Here is a 23003-nt window from a genome sequence, read left to right on the forward strand (position 1 = left end):
TCTGTGGCTTCTGTGGAGGCATCAGCTATAATGCATACTACAGCTATACATATAATACTTGAGAACATGCCCGAGTTGAGCATTTTTGTACAGGTTGAAAAGTTATAAATCCAGCTAATAATCTTATCTTACTCAAGAGATGCTTGTGTGCAATAATCACTAAATTTGTAGTGTTGCTGATGGGCTCTTAATTGCATGTTGATGTTTTTGGATTTGCGTCTGCACACTGACGTAACCATAAGGGGGTTTCTTCTCCTTTCCACCTTGCAGAGTAAGCACAGGAAACAGTGTAATATTTACCTGCCCCAGTGCTGTGTCTGGTGTCCATTTCTACTGGCAGCTGCACCACTCTATGCTGCCATACTCCAGAAATTTTGCTTGGGGCCCCCGGAGGACATAGTGTGTTGTCGGAGGGAATGGTTCCAATACCTGTCGGGGGGGAGGGGGGGGGAGAAATGTGCTGACTGACACTGCAGTGGACGATCATTCTGATCAGAGATGCTGAATAGGATTGTCAGCTTATGTTTCTAATTAATAGAAAGCTTGACGGCCCTTTTCCACAAGCAGTTGATAGGCAGTGAGAAGACTCTTGAAGTCTTGCAACAGCTTGCTGCTGCTGGGTAACTCCTCGCAGCTGCTTGGTAGCCGCTCACTGAGCGTGCAGTTCAGCCACCTGTGGAAAATGGCCCTTAGTTTCTAGCTCTAAGGGCTGGTGCACACCAAGAGCGTTTGTGAACGCTTTTTAAAATGCTTGTGCTTTGAAAAGCGCTTTACTAATGTATGTAAATGGGATGGATCACACCAGAGCAATGTGATTTTTCTCCCAAACTCGGGTCCTGCAGCATTTCTGCCGATTTCTGAGGCGATTCAGCCTCAGTGTTACGTATAGGAAAGTGGAACATCGCTCCAAATAACAAAAGATTAGTGCAATTTTCCAAGCGGTTTTTGGTACAGAAGCTGTTCAGTTACAAATCTACTGCAACAAAAATAAAAAAGCTACACAAAAAGGCTCGAGAAATTCCTGGGCATTATTAGAAAATTGCTAGACACATGCCTACAATCACCTAGAAAAATCACTTCAAAAAGCGCTGAGCGTTTGCGATTATACTAGCGCTTTTTGGTGTGCACTGGCCCTAACAAAGTATTGGTTGATTATGTAGAAAAGCAAAGCTAGCTTTTAACCAGTTTGGTGACACTGAGATTTGGCTTATAAATTAAACATCCAGTATAAAAGGGATGAGTTTGACTACCATTGGATTAAACACAACTTGTCTCACTGATCTGCTTATTTTACAGAAGATAAGTCTGATTTCTTCCTTGACATTTTTGCACTCATAATGAAGGAAGATTCATTATAGCAATGTATATTCGATACAGATTATATGTGACAGGTTCTTCAAGTACCATCATAGATGTGAAAGACCAGTTTAAATAAGTAGCCAATGTTCAGGGTGTTTAAACATCTGTCTAATAGTGTTCTTTTAAATGACTTTCTTTTTAGAATTGTTCCGGAGAACTGAATTCCTTGGTAGCCCTCCATGAGCTCTACAAGTATATTAATAAGTATTATGATCAGGTGAGTTTGCATGTGAAAGAGAGCAAGCAGGCAGCAATTAAAGCAAAAAAAATCCCAGAGTTGTAGACCAGCGGAGCATGGACTGCAAACTTCTAGGCCCACCCTAGGCTATGCCTATAGTGGATTGTCTCCACAAGCCTTCCGCAGATCTTCTGCTACAACAGGGAGGTTAAACTCCAGTCCTCAAAAGTCAAAGTCCTCACACTTTTTTGCAACAGTTCAAAGTAATTGATGGGACTGAATCAGGAAAGGTGTGGTTCATCAAGTAGAACCCCTTTCTCAGCCATCTTAAAAACTGGTGTGGATATGGCCCCCCGGGGACTGGCGTTCGACACCTGTGTGCTACAGTGAAGCCCTCTCTGTCTTTGGTTCCAGTTACCTGAGCTCAGAGCTGGTAAACAATAAAAAGCTTTTCTTGTAACATAATCGCAGAGAAAGTGTACTTTTGAAAATGCAAATACCCCCAGTTTGCCCCGATTAGCTAAGTGTAAAGGTGCGCACACACACTACAAAAGGGAACGACTGGTCCTGCTGTGCGGTTTTTAGCCGACAGTATGCGCGTGTGTGTGCGCTGTCGGTGGACTGAAAAGGCTGTTTCTGAACGATTCGCTGAGCGGATCGTTCAGAAACAGCCTTATCAGTCCACTTACATCGCGTACACATGCGCATACTGTCGGCTAAAGACCGCCCAGCGGGAGGGTCCAGCGGACCCGTCGTTTCCTTTTGCAGTGGGTGTGTATTTACCTTAAAGCCTTATACACACACTGAACAAAAGTCTTTGATGCACAATTATCAAAGGCTTTTGTTGAGCATAATTGTGCATTTAAGCGCAGCTGATAAACTCAGCAGGCACACAGCTACCCAGCTTATCCTACAAAGGGCAATGCAATGGGATTGTTTGAATGTTTGTTTTTACGCTGTTTGAAATTTTAATAAACAGTATTTGTTTAAGGCCAGTGAGAGGGTATCATTTCCTGCTTCCATGCAGATTTTGTGAAGTTTAGAGATGGACCAAAATCTGCAGGTCGTGATTGATTTGCTCCATTCCAAACTACATACAATTTACGTTAAACTTGCATGCAAGGTGGAATAATTAGCATCTCATTAACAGACATTGACTTTTCCGAATCTTGGTGGGAATGAGAGTCCTATATACTGTGTAATGGTTAAGGGCTTTGCCTCTGACACAGGAGACCTGGGTTCAAATCTCGGCTCTGCCTGTTCAGTAAGCCAGCACCTATTTCAGTAAGGAGTTCCTTGGGCAAGTCTCCTTAACACTGCTACTGCCTACTGAGTGCGCTCTAGTGGCTGCCTCACAAGCGCTTTGAGTCCGACAGGAGAAAGGCGCTATACAAATACTGCCATTATTATTATTATTTATTATTATTATTATTATTATTATTACTACTGTAGTTCTAGAGTTCTTTTCAGTTACATAAACTGTTGAGATAGATAGGTATCTATTGTCCTCCTCCTAAGTAGAGCTGGAATCCCATATAACAGTATTTCTATTTTGTTGTATTTTAGAAGGTTAAGGTGAATAACTACAGTTCTCTATTGTTTATACAGCTCCCATGCATACACATCTTGAACTATTGAACTTTGTATTGGATACCTGCACTCTGACTTCTTCAGCGAAGCAGGGGTTTTAAGGCCTCTAATTAGTTGTTACTGATTGTTGCAGTGTACCTGTAGAGAAATTGTCACTTAGAGCCCTAGATTCACTAACCCCCTACATTGGGAAAAAAGAAAAAGGAACACAGGCTAATTCTAATTAGGATTGGGACTATCTCGCCATGCTACATGTTATTTCAGGTACACTTTAAGCTTTGTTCACACCTTAAATATTTGCCACCAAAAACAATCTTTGTAGATCACTTCATTCTATAGGGAGGGTTGGGGAATGCATAAGTAGCACCCTTCTGCAAGAACTTGCTTTTAGGGTTGCACATTCACAATGAAAGTTAGACAAAATGGAACCATTCTGGCAGATCTCTAAAGAGGAGGCCGGTGGTTTCAGAGGTTCGGCACACACTTGTATTCCTGGCCAAAACAATCCATGAAAATTGTTTGTCGAGGAACATCTAAAGTGTATGTAACAAAAGTACAAATAATTCCCTTGTAAACCTTTTATGTGAATTACTGTGCTTAGCACAAAAAAATATTTGGCATGTAATTTTTTTTTATTGTTTTTGGTGCTTTAATTGCTGATGGGCTGCTAAAGTTCTGTGGACAGTAAAGTGTTTGCCTCTAGTGCCACAGTAGAAAGGTAATTCATAAAACAAAATGTAGAGGCCTTGGTAACTGTACACGCACCAGATTTTTGGCACCCCACACAAAAATCTACTGTGAATACAGATGCCTCCAGAGATAATTTGCCTCTTCCTTTAAAAAGAGCCTGAGGTGAGCTCATGAAATGAAAAAACAAAAACTAAGCGACCTGATCCGGTGGTTGAGCGGATCAGGTAGCCTCCAAAACTGCCGCTCCCGTGGGCTGCAATGGCCCACTTTCACTTTCGTGACCTCTAGGTAATGAGGCTGTAATGAGAGAGTCATTCTCTCAATCACAGCATGCAGAGAGACGGGGGAGCGGCAGGGGGCACAGCCAGGGAGAGATCTGCCCAATGGCAGCTCTGGAAACCCTGCAAGAATGCCCCTGGTGGGCATTTTGAACAGGGAATATCTCACCCACAGGTTTACCTCCGAGATAGCGACAAATATTGTTTCTAATCTCGGAGCTATAACTCCCTGAGGTGGTTTGGTGACAAAGAGGCATGCCATGAGGCAGAGAACATGCCTTTGTGTCCCATTCCCCCCCCCCCCCCCCCCAACCACCTCGGGTTCTCTTTAATGAGCCGACCTACTAGGTTAACCTCTGACTGTGGTTGTAGTTGCTGCATCAGGGTAGTTTGGGTTGCCCCCCATAAAATATACCAGGCTGTGAGAAAACAGAAAACATCTGAGCAACATTTCTTAACGATTATTGCTAAACCGTCTCACAAAAATGTTTTACAACTCTTTCTCTTTACAGATAATAACAGCACTGGAAGATGACACAACGGCCCAAAAGATGCAGCTCGGCTACAGATTGCAGCAAATTGCAGCCGCTGTAGAGAACAAAGTGACAGATTTGTGACCAGCGCTCCCCCCAACTTCTCCTATACTAAACATGTTTTCGTCCAGAACGATTTTTATAAAATCGCAAACTCCGTACAATTCTGCCTCTTGAGATGTAGGCAGCCTGTCTGGCCCAATGTTGCATTCCCAGTCAATGAGGTCAGACGCTTGCACAGAAGGTGATCGTATTCAGTGGTGGGGGAAAAAAATGAAAATATTTTTTATAAGAAATTTTTTTACTCTACGAACTTTAAAAGATTTTTATCCCAGAATTGGGTTGAGTTGAAACTCTTGTATATTACTACAGAGACTTTTATCATCTTACGTGCCAACCTTAACAATGGATTTCGAGGGCCTGTTGTCCAAGGAACTGCTAGGAAGCAGCAGAATAAATCGAAATTGCTGGATTTCAAGGAAGTCTTATTCGCGAGCCTTCTGAGCGTGAATCTGCCGCTCCATTTTAAGATGTACGGTTTTATTGATGCCGAAGCTATAAACGTTAGCGGCTAAGGCTGCTTCTATAGATTGTAAGCACTAATGGATCAGTTATAACTCTTTGGAGTTCTTATCAATGGACAGCTTCTTTTTTTATTCCCATGTGTCCATCTTGTAAAAAATGGAAAAAAACTAAATTCAGCATCAACTAACTTGTCATGTAACCTGTCCAAAAACCATGATTCATTCCTCATTTTTCCAGTGTAAACTTTTATTTTTTTAATGTGTTTTTTTTTTTAATTCTTTTACACTGAGTCTTTGAGTGGTAAAGTGAAATGTAAAAGAGGAGTACAAATGTGTTTTGAAGTTTGACTGTTTTTTATTGGCCTTGGAGACTTGCTTATTTGTTTCTAAAGGAGAAAAAAAGAAGTCTTCCTTTTTTGGTTGTTCAAGACCACCCACATTTCATCTGCCAATGACATGAGCCAGTTGGATCAGATTTAAAAAAGAAAAATGATAGGTGGAATATATAAAAGGACTGAAGTAGGATCTGATCTCCTGCGCTTGGACTGTAGATAGATCATCACTGCACTAAATTAGATATTTATTAGTGGGAAAGTTTAACTGTAGAGTTGCGCTCAAAAATATTGTTTTGCGCGTAGAGGAACACAGAACTGCTTTGTAGGGTTCCACATGTTGTGGCTACTTGCTGCTCCAAAATGGATGTGTACATAAACTAGTTATGAAAGAATGATATTTAAATACTAAAGGAGGATTGTAATTTATTTTTTAAAGACAGCACACACATCCCAAGCTACTCACAATTCTTATTTTTCATCTCTCTCTCTCTTTTTAAAGTTTTTGTTACTAGTTTTTATTTTTCTTGCTTTTATGCATTCCTTCCATATGGCCCCTCCCACCTGCCACTTGTGCTGCCTTTTCCTAAATAATTAGACATTTGTGGTTTAACATAATATAAAGTCAAAACTTGAACGTGAATCTTCTGATCCTAATAACAAGTTAGAGTATGTTCAGAAAGAGACAAATCTGTGAAACGTTACTCTTGTTTGCATTATGTGAATGTAAAAGACTCCATGCCGAAAAATAAAAATGTTTAATAAAGACAAAACAATAGTTCTTACACAAAAATACTCAATAAAATTTAATATGTGAAAGAGATTGTCTGCAGAGATAGTGATTACTGTTCGCCACTTGAATGGTGGAAATGTAATTCTTTTCTGTAAAGGTGGCCATACATCAGGCGACTAGGCAGCCGATCGACCATCCAGTTTGATTATTATAATCGCATTGGATGAAAAACAGTGCCGCCAAGTGCATTCCCGATCAACAATGCAACCAATTTCGGGCCAAACATTGGGCGCATTGTCGATCGCACATGCTGTTGGGCCGACTTGCTCGATTGGGTGTGCGGCAGGAACGGCGTGCAATTTCGTAACGATTGACGGACACGGCAAAACCCCCAAAGCTGTCCCCCAATGATAAATGTGCCCCGTGCAAGGTATAAATTACCTGTCCGTGACCTACGCTTGTACCTCCACTGGCTCTGGGCGCACTGTTTGCTCCATACACACGCGCCCCACATGGTTTCCTAGTAAGAGCGCACATGTGTGAAGTCTCAGATGCGCACCCTTACTAGGAAACTATGTGGGGCGCGCGTGTATGCAGAGGAGGAATCCCTGAAGCCAGTGGGGGACAAGCGGAGGTCGCAGACAGTTAGTGTATTCCTTGCACAGGGCACCGGGGGGGGGACATTCATCATTAGGGGACAGCCTCGGGGCAGACAGATGAGGCGTCACAAGGCCGATTCTGGATCGATTTCATGCTGAAATTGATTGGGAATCGGCCTGTGGTGTATGGACAGTCAACAGATCTCTGTAATCCGATTCAAATAGACAGAGATTTGTCTCTTGGTTGAATCTGCCCATCATCGCTAGATGTATGGCTGCCTTAAAGTGTACCAGAGCTCTCCAAAACAAAAAGATTTATACATACCTGGGGCTTCCTCCAGCTTTATCCGCTTGAATCGCTCCCACGTCGCCGTCCTCAGTCTTCTGCAGCGCCGGTACCGGGTCCCCGCACTTCCGTCATTCGGCTCCAGTCTATGCAGGAGAAGTGCGCTCTTTACGTATCTCTCCAGCACCTGCTGGAGAGATATGTAGAGGGTTTACTTCCCTTACGTCAGACTGGCTTTGACTGACAGAAGTGCGGGGACCCGGTAACCGAGCTGCAGAAAACTGAGGACAGTGGCGTGGGAGCATTCAGAGCGGATGGGGCTGGAGTAAGCCCCAGGTATGCAGGGGCGTAGCAATAGCCACAGCAGCCATAGCATCTGCAATGGGGCCCTGGAACGTAAGGGGGCCCATGGGGCACTTGAAGTATTCACTATTAACTTTCTTTTGTCCCTCCACCCTCTATCAGTGCCCATGGCCATGGACTATATGCAATGTAGATTGCATGAGAATGTGTATTGCCAATTAACTCATAACCATGGGGTAGGGGCAGTTGGTATAGCTAAAGAGTGCCTAGCACTGAGGGCCCCATGAAGGTTTTGCTATGGGGCCCCATAATCTCTAGCTACGCCACTGCAGGTATGTATAAATCTTTTTGTTTTGGAGAGCCCGGAGTCCCTTTAAGGGTTATGAAAAAAATCTACAGTTTAAAAAAGAAAACTGGTTATTTTGAGTTGCTTGAAGAAAATCTGTTTTTTAAATGACTTAATGTTAGAATTACAGTAGAATGTCAGTATAGTAAACTCTGATATACGGTAGTTAACAGTCCTCAGGTCCCGGTTTACTATAAAGGGATTCTACTGTAATACTAAAAAACATTTTCAAGCCTTGTATCCTTCTTTTCTGCCCTAAATGTTTTTATTACTGTCTCAGTATTCAAATGTACCCCCTTGTTAAGTTTTGTACAGCACTGCACAATATGTTGGTGCTTTATAAGTAAAGGAAAATAGTATTTGGCAGTTCGATACCTTTTCTGCACCGTTCTCTGGGTCATGTGACTGACTTTTACAAAGGACATTTCTCTGCAATGACTGCTTCAAATTTGAGAACTGGTAAGTAATAGCACAGTCCTATAATCTTCCTTTCTATCAAGAAAATATCCAGAATGGTGAACTAGGGCTTTAAAGGACACCTGAACTGAGAGAGGATATTGAGGCTGCCATATTTATTTCCTTCTAAACTATGCCCATTGCCTGGCTATCCTGCTGACCTATTTGACTGCAGTAGTGTCTGAATTCTGCACCTGAAACAAGCATGATGCTAATCTAATCAGACTATTGTCGGAAACGCCTGATCTGCTGGATGGTTGTTCAGGGCCTATGGCTTAAAGTATTAGAGGCAGATCAACAGGACAGCCAGGCAACTGGTATTGTTTAAAGGATACCACAACTGACATGTGGCATAATGAGATAGACATGGGTATGTACAGTGCCTAGCACACAAATAACTATGCTCTGTTCCTTTTTTTCTTTCTCTGCCTGAAAGAGGTAATTATCAGGTGTGTAAGTGGCTGACTCAGTCCTGACTCAGACAAGAAGTGACTACAGTGTGACCTTCACTGATAAGAAATTCCAACTATAAAACACTTTCCTAACAGAAAATGGCTTCTGAGAGCAGGAAAGAGATAAAAAAGGGGGAATTTCTTATCAGTGAGGGTCACACTGTAGACACTTCCTGTCTGAGTCAGGACTGAGTCAGCCACTTACATACCTGATATTTAACTCTTTCAGGCAGAGAAAGAAAAAAAGGAACACAGCATAGTTATTTGTGTGCTAGGCACTGTACATACCCATGTCTATCTCATTATGCCACATGTCAGTTGTGGTATCCTTTAAGAACAAATATGGCAGCCTACATATACCTCTCAGTTCCAGTGTCCTTTCAAGAACAAAATATAAATGGCTATTTCTATAATAATTACTATTTGATTCAGAGATTTATGACTGTTGTGAAAAGGATTTTTTTTTCCGATGATACTACAAGTTGATAACTTATTTTAAACTGCAAGAAATTTTATTGAATTGAACACTGAATAACAGTTGCAATCTGTACCATTTAGGGTTTTGTTTAAAAAAATAAAATAAAAAAAAATGAGCAGCTCAAAGCCGGCAATAAATACATAAAGCTGCAGCACATTTTTTCTTTTAAAGTGGCAATCAACATAAAGGATAATCATTCTTTTTCTGGGTTCACTTGTTTGCCACTCTGCAATCTGAAAGTCTATGGAACATCTTTATGAAGCCACTATCATGCTTTGTAGATTTTCTTTTAACCTTTGCATGACTGCTGGTACGTGTATGTACGTCCCCTGCACAATACTTCGCAACAGGGGGTGTAAATACATGTACCCGCTTTGTTTACCTCCCTGCGCCTCTGTAATTTTTTTCCACCACAATCCCGCCGTTTAGCAACGGGGAATGGGAACAGCTTGTTCCCAAACCCAATCGCAGTGCCTGTGATAAATGAAAAGCCGGCATCAACAAGACGCTGAGATTTTTCACAAAACAAACGTAAACAGGACCATTAACTACTTCTGAGTACGGTTAGCAGTACTCACAGTTCAGTGTAGCACCATCTTGTGGCCAAAAAGTAAAGATGCACCCACACATACACTTTTTAGATAGAAATACATACATTTTTATTACATTTTAACGTCTTACACCCCTACCCTATGATTACCAAAATAAAACACTTGTAAAAAAACAAAACAAAAAAAACACCATTTAAAAAACAAAACAAAAACATAAATAGTTACCTTATGGACGTTTTAATATGTATATCATGAGGGTATATTACTGTTAATTTTGCAAATAAAGGCTTGTAATTAGAAATAAAGTATTTAAATTCACTAAAGGGAGAAAATACACCTTTATTTCCAGATTAAACTATCGCCATATATTGTACTAGTGATACAATCTAAACGGTTTAATAACTGGGACAAATGGGCAAATAAAATTAGTGGATTTTAGCCACCGCAGCAAGTTTTATTTTAAAACTATAATAACTAAATACATTTTTTCTAATTATTGCCTTTAAAATGCAGATACAATAAAATAATTCTTAGCAGAAAGTACCACCCCAAAAAAGCCTAATTTTGGCAAAAAAAAAAAAAAAAGATAGATAGATAGATCATTTGTGTGTTATAGGTAACAATAAAGTTACTGGCGAATGAATGGGAGGAGTGGGATGTGAAAATTGCTCTGGTTTTTAAGGGTTTTATTGATTTTAAGGCATTGATTGCGGTGTGGTGTGGCACGTCCCGTCGGTATAGCACAAGATTAACCACTTTACCCCCGCGCGTACGGATTTCTCCGCCCCTTTTTCCATCCTTTCACCCCCAGGGACGGAGAAATCCGTACTTTGCGCACTCCCGCCGCTGCCCGCGCTCCCGCTCGTAAACACGCCGCCGGCCGCTAGTAAACACGCCGCCGCCCGCTCGCCCAGAGATCAACGAACGGGAAAATCCATTCCCGTTCGTTGATCTAAGCCCCGCAATGATCTGCTGCCACTCGGCTGAGCAGCGCGATCATTGTGAAAAAATAACAAAGTCCCAGCCTCTTTCTACTTCCTGCAAGCGTCCGGAAGGACGCTTGCAGGTCGCCTGAAACTAATTTGTAATGTTGCCATCTTGTGGCCAAATAGTAAAACTACACCCTAACCATTTTTTACACACAAATAAACTTGTTTTACACAAAACATTAACTCCTTACCTCCCACACTCCCCAATTTTTTTTTTTGTAATTAAAAAAAAAATAAAAAAAATTTACAATTTAAAAAAAATACATAAATAGTTACCTTAGGGACTGAACTTTTTAAATATTTATGTCAAGAGGGTATAACACTGTTACTTTATAAACTATGGGCTTGTAATTAGGGATGGACGCTAAACTGAAAAAAATGCACCTTTATTTCCAACTAAAATATTGGCGGCAAACATTGTGATAGGGACATAATTTAAACGGTTTTATAACCGGGATAAATAGGCATATACATTTAATGGGTTTAAATTACAGTAGCATGCATTATTTAAAAACTATAAAGGCCGAAAACTGAAAAATAATAAAAAATTTTCCCACATTTTTCCTATTTTCCCATTAAAACACATTTAGAATAAAATTATTCTTGCCATAATGTCCCACCTAAAGAAAGCCTAATTGGTGGCGAAAAAAACAAGATATAGTTCATTTCATTGCGATAAGTAATGATAAAATTATAGACGAATGAATGGAAGGAGTGCTGAAAGGTGAAAATTGCTCTGGTGGTCAGGGGGTAAAACCCCTCAGTTGGGAAGTGGTTAACTGTGGATCGTGCACGTTTAACTTGGAAGTGAGGCATGCTTTCACTGTAAAGTATGCCTAACTTGTATGGTCGCTCCACAGCGGTTACAGGCAGTGCGACCCTTCAGGATCCCTGCAATGCAATTTTAGAACAATAGTAATCATTAGAGAATTATCACTGTAGCTTATATTGTATACTTGTAACGATTGGTGTCAGCACGCAGAGAGAATATTATTGGTGATCTGCAGTATCACCAAGAATGCAGATATATACCCGATTATTGATGATCTGCAGTATCACCGACAATCAGATATATTGCTAACCTCTGGACACCTATAGGTATATGAGTGTTTGGTGTAACAGTAATACTTTGAGTAATGCGCCTGCCAAGCAGGTGATCAGAAGCAGCCTGAAATACTGCTTTTGAGGACACCGGAACCTTCCAACAGCCTGAGATTCTCCAAGGGGTGGAGTCAGGCTGAAGGTAGGAGGAACCTGAGCGGGAGTGACACCTGAAGGGTGGATGTCACTAGCAGGTCAGGAGACTATCTCTTAAGGGGGAGAGATAGTCCCCAAAGTAGTAACAGATATCAAACAATGCCTAGTCTTGGTGTGAGGTCAGTGGTCTCTACACCCTGGAACTAGTCTGATGTATAACACAATAACACAGAGTCCCTAGTCTGGTGTAAGGTCCATAGTCTCGACACCCTGGAACTAGTCTGAAGTATAACACAACTGATAATACAGTTCCTTAGTCTTGGCGTGAGGTCCTTGGTCTCTACGCCCTGGAACTAGTCTGGAGCATAACACAAATGATAATACAGTTCACTAGTCTTGGGCGTGAGGTCCTTGGTCTCTACGCCCTGGAACTAGTCTGGAACATAACACAAATGATAATACAGTTCCCTAGTCTTGGGTGTGAGGTCCGTAGTCACAACACCCTGGAACTAGTCTATAGCATAACATACGAGCGTAATCTAGCTCAGTGTGAATTCCCAGGTCCTCCCGATTCTAACACACTGTAGGATCTGACTATGGTCTGAATGCTTCCACGTAAGTGTTTGCAATGGCAGACAACCAGCAACTGGCAAGCTGTATATATAGCTGCTGGAGCCTGCCGCCCAAGCCACTCAGCCAATCATGAGTCCAGCAGGAATCAGCTGATCCTCCTGATCAGCTGACACTTCCCCTGCTGGTATAAAGGTCCTGACATCTGGGCCGCGCGCGCGTAGCTCTCCATCCGCCCATGTGAACTAACAGACCCAGCCACACCAACCGCACGCCGCCGCGTACCAACCGCCGCGTTGGACGCGGAAACAGCCGCCTTGCTGTCAGTACCTGCGGCGGCTTTTCCGCGTTCTCTCGTGGTGCCAGGCGTACGTCTCCACATGCCAGCCGCTGTGCTGGACATGGACTCAGCCGTCCTGCTGTTAGTACACGCAGCGGCTTTTCCGCGGTTCCTCACAATACTACTTCTACATTATGCACCAATGTCTGTATTGTCATATGTACCAATATCTGTATGTCATGTACCTTTGTTCCATTTATTTCATTCACAGCACCAAGGAAGATGATGGCGCTACACACAATCATATTAACGGTTGGGTATTTAACGTGTTACTTTGTCCAATTATGATTGGGATTTTTGGGAAATGGTTGAGTCTGTCTACTTATGTTTGGTAGTTTAGGGTGAGGTACTCTGTCCTTATGTTAGGGGAATTCCTGCCTATTGATATGAAATGCTGCCCAACTATGTAAATATGTATATGGAAAGGTTTGTCTTGAGGAATTTGGCCTAAATATGTTTAGGAAACCTGCAGCCCAATTGGGTTTCTATCAATGGATGTGTAGGTAGAATAAAACAAAGTCTTGTAAAAGTAATACCTTGGCTAACTGGTAGTTAAATTACCGTATGCAAGCTTTCTGGGATCTAGTCCCCTTCTTTTAAAAAGCTTTTTTACAAGACTGTTTTTTTTCCTGCCTACCCATAATCTGTTTGGTTAACACAGTACAGAAACATTTTTACTACTATCTATGCATGTGGAGACGCTGCCTTTTTTGAGGGGGGGGGGGGGGGGGCACGCGTGCAAAGGTTTTTTTTTTTTTGTTTTTTTTTTTTAAGTAAAACCAACATCTTCAGTGTGGGAGCAAAAGGTGGGGTGGGGTGGGGGGGGGGGGGCAGTAGGTTTGCCCAGTATGGAACCCATGATTTTTCTATGGTGGTCCTGGCCCCCAGTAAACTTTAAATTGACCAACCACCCTTCTTGTAGGCCACATCAGCATATTACCCTGAACCTTACCCATTGTAAGATCGAGCCAGTAGCACGAAGCCCGCGGCTCAATGTTACAATGCATGGCCATGTTTGTGGAAGAGGATCTGGGGGGCCAGGACTAGGAGGGGGCCGCGCTCAGCATCAAGGGCACTCTGGACAACCGAGGGAAGCCTCAAAAGGATCCTGAGGCTTCCCTCTCTGAGGGGTGATTATTCATTTTGAACCCAAGCTTCGGCTCTGGTTCTCTTTAAAGGCTGGTACACACAAAGCAATTTTCCCATCAGATCGACTGGTTGCTTGATAATTTCCAGATTTTCCAATCTACTCCTGATCAAGAATGGGCTTGATTTTCAGATAAGTACTGCACAAAAAAATTGATTGATTGACCCGTAGATTTGACTGGAAAAATGCATCATGTGTTCTAGCCTTTAACTGCTTCTAGACCTTGATGATTGAAATCTACACACAGTTTATGTCCTGTTATTCCTGCCAGGGCGTAGATTTGAATCATCCCTGCCACATGCTCTTGCTGTTCCCACTATTGACCAAGTGGCCAGAATCGTCTGGTCCACAAGATGTTAAGCTGCACCAGAAAAGGACTCCAAAAGCTCTATACTTTTTGATGTATAGTGTACCTGAGATGTAAACTAGTGGCTGTATTTATACTTACCTGGGTCTTTCTCTAGTGTCATGAGGTGTGTGGGCTCCCTCACCATCCTCTCTCTGCATGTGCGGTGTGCTCCTGTGTCCAGGCTACGCATGCACAGAGAGCGCAGGCGGATGGATTACTGGAAGTGATATCTAGTGGAGTGCCTGCACACCTCGAGGGGTTGGAGGATGCCCAAGGTAAGTCCAGGAGACAATACCTCCTGTACAGAGCGCTAGCAAGTGCCTGTGTGGTGCACGGGAGTAACTGCATTCACTGCCCTTAGCTTTCTGGATGAAAGAGGCCTAAGGCTAGTTTCACACTGGAGTGTTCCCATACATCATGTAAAAACAGGATTGAATCATAGAGGGCAAATTGCTCATGTGCTATACAACACCTGCAGTGAAGCATACTTGTATAGTAATTTTACTAAATTTCCCCTCGGAAGAGCTCACAATCTGAATGCGGGAACCAGGAAGGCTTTATAGGACCCAGAGCCTTCCCTGTCTTTAGGTAAATATCTCTCTATTTTTTTGTATTAAAATTCCTTTCAAATGCTAAGGAGCTAAATGTCGTGCAGATGGGAAACAAAAAATGTGCTAGGAGGTCACTATTTAAACATCTAGCATTCTGGATCTTAAAACCAGAACAAAGAATTTACTCCCTGCTCTAAAAGATAAGGAACAGCATAATAACCTTTAAAGAAAAACATTTCTTTGTTACAGCTGCTATAAATCTGCAGTGTGTTTACTTCCTGCTTTCATGGAAGCAGGCATATTGTTAATAGCCTGTGTTTACAAGTTATAATCAAGGAAAGCTTTGTGTCGCTTCCCAGGAGCATTGAATTCCTTCACGTTGTGTAATTAAACTCCCAAAACCATATTACTTTAGAGTACAATAAGCTAATGAAGGCAAAACAGATGATCATAAACTCAGCATGTGTAGATGCAGGAGGATGTCCTGACCTTCACAACGAACAATTCAACTAAACAAGAATAACTTTAATTCGGTCAAGCTGTGACTTGCTACCAATAAAGGTAGTGAGTGATCCCAGAGGTGCAATCTTGAGCAGAACAATTACCCCCCATCATTGTATAACACAAACATAAGATGCAGAAAAGCACTCCCAGACTGTCAGCGCCATGGTCCAAGTTGAAGAGGGTCACTGTGTCTACTAGGGAAACCAAGGACCCACAGCCCCGGAGATCCCAGGCAAATCGGGCATGATGCTGGAGGTAAGCGGGGCAACGGGAACCCACCTCCTAGATAACACACGGGTAAATCCCTGCGCTGCCCATCATATGTATCAAAATAAATGAGGACATAAAAAGGATGGCATAAAGTAAATCCTTTGCCCAGAGTAGGGTGAAGTACAAGGCCATGTCTGGCTACATATCTGTAAGCACTGGTGTAATGGTTAAGGGCTCTGCCTCTGACACAAGACCAGGGTTCGAATCTTGTCTCTGTCTGTTCAGTAAGCCAGCACCTATTCAGTAGGAGACCTTAGGCAAGTCTTCCTAACGCTGCTATCTTGTCTAATTTTTCTCTTGGATTGAGCATAAATGGTAAATGCTAGGCCAGCTTCAGTTAGTACTGTTGTGGTACAGTGGTTAAGGTACTTGCCCACCACACAGTGAGACCTGGCTTCAATTCTCAGCTATGGTATGTAAACTGGCTTTTGAAATAATATAATTCTCTAGCAGGTGAGACCCTCCTCCCTCTGGTAGGAGGGAGGAGGGAATAGGTAGAAGGGTGGAGGGTGTCCTAAAATAGGGGTCTGTGCGAAACCTAGATGTTAACCTGGGACATTTGATGTGTATTTCACTCAATCATGTCTGCCTCCAGGTGTTAGAGCCTTTGAAACATGTTTTCTATCATTTTTCTAGGCGTTAACATTTTTTCTATTTTTCAAAGTTCGCCTCCCCATTGAAGTCTATTGCGGTTTGCGAACTTTTTCGCGAACCGAACCTTTCGCGGAGGTTTGCGACCCAAAAATCGGAGGTTTGCGACATCTCTAGTGAGGACGTCAGGTTAGGCAAAAGTTACATGAGGCCACTCAAATCCTTATATACGGGTGTAACTAAAAATCACAGGACCCCCCTTCAAAACTTTGGATGGGGCCCCCTACCTATGCACACTGAATAGAGACTGTCTACAAATTGTTTTGTACAAAACTTTATATGATTCCTTATTAGTGGTTTAGCAGATGCAGTCATTAGAACAATTGTGCAGATAACACGTTTTTTTTTCCTCTCCTTGCCTTTAGTTGTCAGTCTCTCAGGACGGGACCCCCTTGTGGCGTCTGGGCCCCCCTGTGGCTGCATCCCTTGCAGAGTCTACTGCATATAGATCCTGGCATGTGAATGGTGAAGCACAACCCCAACAAGTCCCAAGCAAATGAGCTCTAAGCGGCCCAGTACAGTGCAAAAGAAAATTGTGCAGGAGGCAATCAATTAAGTGGAGATATCTGCAAATGACATTTAGCCTTCGAGGGGGACACATGAGGGGGTCACCAATGATAAATAAAAAATGTCAGTGAGCTGCTAGATGGGAACAGTGAAACGAGTAGAGTCCGAGGTTCCTAAGTAGCATGATCCACTGGTGGTCTGGCCACAAGGGCCCATAGCAACAATATAAGGCTCAGCAAGGTGAGTTCGGGGTATCTGCACATTGCGGTGAGTCAGGAGTAATAGAGACATAGTACAGGCCACGTGGAGCATAATGTGTACTAAGTGGGTAACAGCCAGGGGAACTCAAAAAGATAACTGAGAATTAAAGGACAACTGTAGTAAGAGATATATGGAGGCAGCCATATTTATTTACTTTTAAGTAATACAGGTTGCCTGGCAGTCCAGATGATCTATTTGGTTGTCATAATGTCTGAATAACCCTAGAAACAAGCATGCAACTAATCTTGTCAGATCTGGCAATAAAGTCAGAAACACCTGATCTACTGCATGCTTGTTCAGGGTCTATGGCTAAAAGTATTAGAGGCAGAGGATCAGCAGGACTGCCAGGCAACTAGTATTGCTTATAAGGAAACAAATACAGTGACTTGCAAAAGTATTCGCCGCCTTGAAGTTTTCCACATTTTGTCACATTACTGCCACAAACATGAGTCAATTTTATTGGAATTCCACGTGAAAGACAAATACAAAGTGGTGTACAAGAGAAGTGGAACAAAAATCATACATGATTCCAAACATTTTTTTACAAATTATCAACTGCAAAGTGGGTTGTGCGTAATTATTCAGCCCCCTTTGGTCTCAGTGCAGTCAGTTGCCCATAGACATTGCCTGATGAGTGCTAATGACTAAATAGAGTGCACCTGTGTGTAATTTGTCAGTACAAATACAGCTGCTCTGTGACCGCCTCAGAGGTTGTCTAAGAGAATCTTGGGAGCAGTAACACCATGAAGTCCAAAGAACACACCATCCAGTTCAGGTATAAAGTTAATGAGAAATTTAAAGCAGGCTTAGGCTACAAAACTGGTGGTAGGTACTGGTGGTAGGGGATTCAATTATTAGGCGCACAGATAGGGTAATCTGTCGAAGAAACCGCGAATGCCATACAGTCTGTTGCCTACCGGGTGCTCGGGTTCGGCATGTAGCGGAAAGAATTGACAGATTACTGGGTGGGGCTGGGGAAGACCCGGCTGTCATGGTACACATTGGCACCAATGACAAAGTTAGTGGGAGATGGAAGGTCCTCAAAAATGATTTTCAGGTACTTGGAGATAAACTTAAAGCAAGGACCTCCAAGGTGGTGTTTTCTGAAATACTGCCAGTGCCACGTGCTACATCTGAGAGACAGAGGGAGCTTAGGGAGTTAAATAAGTGGCTGAGAAATTGGTGTAGGAAGGAAGGGTTTGGGTTCCTGGAGAACTGGGCAGACTTTGCAGTCGGCTACAGGTTCTACAGCAGGGATGGGCTGCACCTTAATGGGGAGGGTGCAGCTGCATTGGGGGAGAAGATGGCTAAACGGTTGGAGGAGATTTTAAACTAGGATCTGGGGGGAGGCGGGAGGATAAAGTCTCAATACGTAGACAAGATGAGGTAAAAAGACAGTGGGAACCTATCATTAAGGAGGGTGGAGAGGGGGGTGGGGACAGTGTAAAGATTAAGGAGGTTGGTAAAAATTCAAGTAGCCCATTTCATGTAAACAAAATTGGTAAATGTGGTGGTAAAAATATAAAGTGCATGGTAACCAATGCTCGGAGCCTTGCAAATAAAATAGACGAACTAGAGTTCATTCTGAATGACAAAGGCTATGACATTGTGGGAATAACCAAGACATGGATGGATGAAAACCATGACTGGATAGCTAATTTAAAAGGATACAATGTGTTTAGGAGGGATAGAACAGGGAAAAAAGGTGGAGGGGTTTGTCTCTTTGTTAAGAATTCTATTACAGCTGTCCTCAACGATGAGATGGAGGAAGATTGCGAAGATGTGGAGTCCGTTTGGGTAAATATTCATGGTGTAAATAAAAGTTGCCAATTGCTTATTGGGGTATGCTACAGGCCACCTCTTATTAATGAAGCTGCAGAACTGCGATTACTACAGCAGATTGAAAAAGCTGCAGGTAAAAATGAGGTCATAATTATGGGCGACTTCAACTTTCCAGACATTGACTGGAGTATTGAAGCTACCCATTCTGGTAAAAGCAGCAGATATCTGGCAGCACTACAGGACAATTACTTGACTCAAATGGTAACTGAACCAACTAGGGGGAATGCGTTACTGGATCTGATCATTTCTAATAGACCAGATAATGTATCAAATGTGCAGGTTCAAGAACATTTGGGAAATAGTGATCACAACATGATAACGTTTGATCTGGTGACTAATAGGCCACGGGGCAGCGGGACCACTAAAACTATGAATTTTAGAAAAGCAAAGTTCACTCAAATTAGGCAGGCACTAAGTTTGGTGAACTGGGATAATGTACTACAAGGGGAAGACACTGAAGGGAAATGGCAAGCTTTTAAACTTATACTCAATCAATACTGTAGTATGTATATCCCATATGGAAACAAAATGTCTAGGAATAAAAAAAGGCCTCTATGGATGAATAGAAAGGTTAAAGATAAAATGAAGAGGAAAAAGAATGCCTATAAGGTCTTAAAACAGGAGGGGACCGAGGCTGCACTAAGCAATTATAAGGAGTGCAATAAAAATTGTAAAAAAGAAATTAGGCAGGCAAAGATTGAAGCTGAAAAACAAATCGCTAAGGATATCAAATCTAACCCAAAAAAGTTTTACAAGTACATTAACTCTAAAAAAAGAAAGGTTGACTGTATAGGACTCCTAAAGGATGAGGATGGGAACTCAATGGTGGATGACCAAGGTAAGGCAGAGTTATTAAATGCTTTCTTTGCTTCTGTCTTCACAAAAGAAACAGCACTGTTGCAAACTACAGAGGCGGAAGAGTCTCAATCTTCTAACTGTAATATTAAATACTTAACGCAGGAAGAAGTGAAGGCAAGACTAAATAAATTAAAAATAGACAAGGCACCTGGCCCGGATGGCATGCATCCTCGGGTACTAAGGGAATTAAGTTCAGTTATAGATAAACCCCTTTATCTTATCTTTTGTGACTCTCTTGCAACTGGCAGAGTCCCAGTGGATTGGCGTACAGCCCACGTTTTCCCATTATTTAAGAAGGGCAAAAAATCTGATCCAGGAAATTATAGACCTGTAAGTTTAACATCAGTTGTATGCAAACTATTTGAGGGGTTACTAAGAGATACTATACATAACTTCATAGTAGAAAATAATCTTATTTCTCAGCATCAACATGGGTTTACTAAAGACAGGTCCTGTTTGACTAACATGCTCAGCTTTTATGAGGTAGTGAATGCTAATATGGATATTGGGAATGCTGTAGATGTGATATACTTGGACTTTGCAAAGGCCTTCGACACTGTTCCCCACAAAAGTCTGGTGCAAAAGTTGAGGATGCAAGGACTGGGGAAGAGTCTGTGTTCATGGATAGGGAACTGGCTAATGGACAGAAAACAAAGAGTTGTGGTCAATGGATCGTACTCAAAATGGGAGACTGTTAGCAGTGGGGTCCCACAGGGGTTTGTTCTGGGTCCAGTGCTCTTCAATTTATTTATTAATGACCTAGTAGATGCAGTAGTGAGCAATGTTGCTATTTTTGCAGATGATACAAAATTGTGCAGAATCATCAACTCTCAGGAAGATAGTGTCATATTGCAACAGGATCTGGATAGGATGGCTATATGGGCACATACATGGCAGATGAAATTCAATGTTGACAAATGTAAGGTCATGCATTTTGGACGTACTAATGGTCTAGCACCATACAAAATAAATGGGATACAGTTGGGGACATCAAACTTTGAGAAGGACTTAGGAGTACTCATTGACAACAAGTTAAATAATCGTACTCAATGCCAAGCAGCTGCAGCTAAAGCTAACAAAATTTTAGGATGCATTAAAAGGGAAATAAAAACTCGAGATGCTAGCATAATATTGCCCCTGTTTAACTCTCTAGTAAGGCCACATCTGGAATATGGAATTCAGTTCTGGGCACCACATTACAAAAAAGATATTGCAGTTTTAGAGCAGGTGCAGAGACGAGCAACAAAATTGATGCGTGGGATGGAAGGTCTCACTTATCGAGAAAGGTTAGATAAACTGGGTTTATTTAGTCTAGAGAAAAGACGCCTTAGAGGGGATCTAATTAACATGTATAAATACATCAGAGGGCAATATAATACCTTGGCGGATGAGCTTTTTGTCCCTAGGCCTTCTCAAAGGACTAGAGGACATGATCTGCGCATGGAGGAAAAACGTTTTTAGCCATTTATTTAGGAAAGGGTTCTTTACAGTTAGAGTGATTAAGATGTGGAATGCATTGCCACAGGAAGTCGTTATGGCAAACTCTATACCTGCATTTAAAGGGTGCTTAGATGCTTTCCTTGCGTTGAAAGACATCCATGGCTACAATTGCTAGGTAATGCCTAATGATGTTGATCCAGGGATTTTATCTGATTGCCATCTGGAGTCGGGAAGGAATTTTTCCCTTTAGGGGCTAATTGGACCATGCCTTGTAAGGGTTTTTTCGCCTTCCTCTGGATCAACAGGGATATGTGAGGGAGCAGGCTGGTGTTGTACTTTATACTGGTTGAACTCGATGGACGTATGTCTTTTTTCAACCAAAATAACTATGTAACTATGTAAAAACTATTTCCAAAGCCTTGAACATCCCACAGAGCACTGTTCAAGCGATCATTCAAAAATGGGAGGAGTATGGCACAACTGTAAACTTACCAAGACAAGTCCGTCCACCTAAACTCACAGGCCGAACAAGGAGAGCACTGATCAGAAATGCAGTCAAGAGGCCCATGGTGACTCTGGACGAGCTGCAGAGATCTACAACTCAAGTGGGAGAATCTGTCCATAGGACAACTATTAGTCGTGCACTGCACAAAGTTGGCTCTTATGAAAGAGCAGGGCAGAGGCGAGAGAGGCTCCAGCCTCAGGGTGAAGTGTAGGAGGGGGGCGCACAAATCACTCAGCTATCATTCCCCTATTGTGTTTGAAGCAGAGAGAATAAGAAAAGGGGATATATGGCAGTGCCTGCAAGTCAGATAACTAGAGATTAAAGGACTTACGAGCCCAAATAGTAAAAAAAAAGTTAAGTACCTTAATCATTTTTAAATGCACGGAGGACGCCGTCCGCGCCCTCCGTGCTGTTCCGCCGGGTCCCCGCAGTCTGATCGCCCCCCGTGCCGCTCCCGACCCCACGGACGGGGTCGGGCTCCCCTTCCTCTCCCAAGATGGCCGCCGGAGCCGGCCGCGGCTGCGCAGTCCGCATACGCGTTAGTGCGGCTGCGCAGCTCTAGGGCCTCCCCCCTCGATCCACGCTACTGTGCGGCGGAACAGCACAGAGGGCGCGGACGGCGTCCTCCGTGCATTTAAAAATGATTAAGGTACTTAAAGGATACCACAACTGACGTGGCATAATGAGATAGACATGGGTATGTACAGTGCCTAGCACACAAATAACTATGCTGTGTTCCTTTTTTTCTTTCTCTGCCTGAAAGAGGTAAATATCAGGTATGTAAGTGGCTGACTCAGTCCTGACTCAGACAGAAAGTGACTACAGTGTGACCTTCACTGATAAGAAATTCCAACTATAAAACACTTTCCTGGAAGAAAATGGCTTCTGAGAGCAAGAAAGAGATAAAAAAGGGGGAAATTCTTATCAGTGAGGGTCACACTGTAGTCACTTCCTGTCTGAGTCAGGACTGAGTCAGCCACTTACATACCTGATATTTACCTCTTTCAGGCAGAGAAAGAAAAAAAGGAACACAGCATAGTTATTTGTGTGCTAGGCACTGTACATACCCATGTCTATCTCATTATGCCACATGTCAGTTGTGGTATCCTTTAACTTTTTTTTACTATTTGGGCTCGTAAGTCCTTTAAGGTGTTGGGGGCCCTGGGGCACTTCTTAGTCTAATAGCAATCAGTGTGTGATGGGTGGGAGGGATGCACTTTGGTGTGCGTGGATCGGGGGGGAGGCCCTAGAGCTGCGCAGCCGCACTAACGCGTATGCGGACTGCGCAGCCGCGGTCGGCTCTGGCGGCCATCTTGGGAGAGGAAGGGGAGCCC

General features: G+C 42.6%; 1 protein-coding gene across 5 annotated transcripts in view; it reads left to right on the forward strand.

The window, feature by feature from the left end:
• PLXNB1 (plexin B1) overlaps positions 1–6279 on the forward strand; it is a 319785-nt gene extending 313506 nt beyond the window's left edge. For all 5 annotated transcript variants that reach the window (XM_068254005.1, XM_068254008.1, XM_068254007.1 and 2 more), the window contains 2 exons: positions 1502–1576; positions 4608–6279. In XM_068254005.1, the coding sequence (XP_068110106.1) occupies positions 1502–1576; positions 4608–4712 (180 nt within the window). In that variant the 3' untranslated portion in view covers positions 4713–6279. The remainder of the gene's footprint in view (positions 1–1501; positions 1577–4607) is intronic.
• Positions 6280–23003: the final 16724 nt, after the last annotated feature.

The sequence above is a fragment of the Hyperolius riggenbachi genome, chromosome 9 (genome assembly GCF_040937935.1).
Source record: "Hyperolius riggenbachi isolate aHypRig1 chromosome 9, aHypRig1.pri, whole genome shotgun sequence".
Taxonomy (NCBI): Eukaryota; Metazoa; Chordata; class Amphibia; order Anura; family Hyperoliidae; genus Hyperolius; species Hyperolius riggenbachi.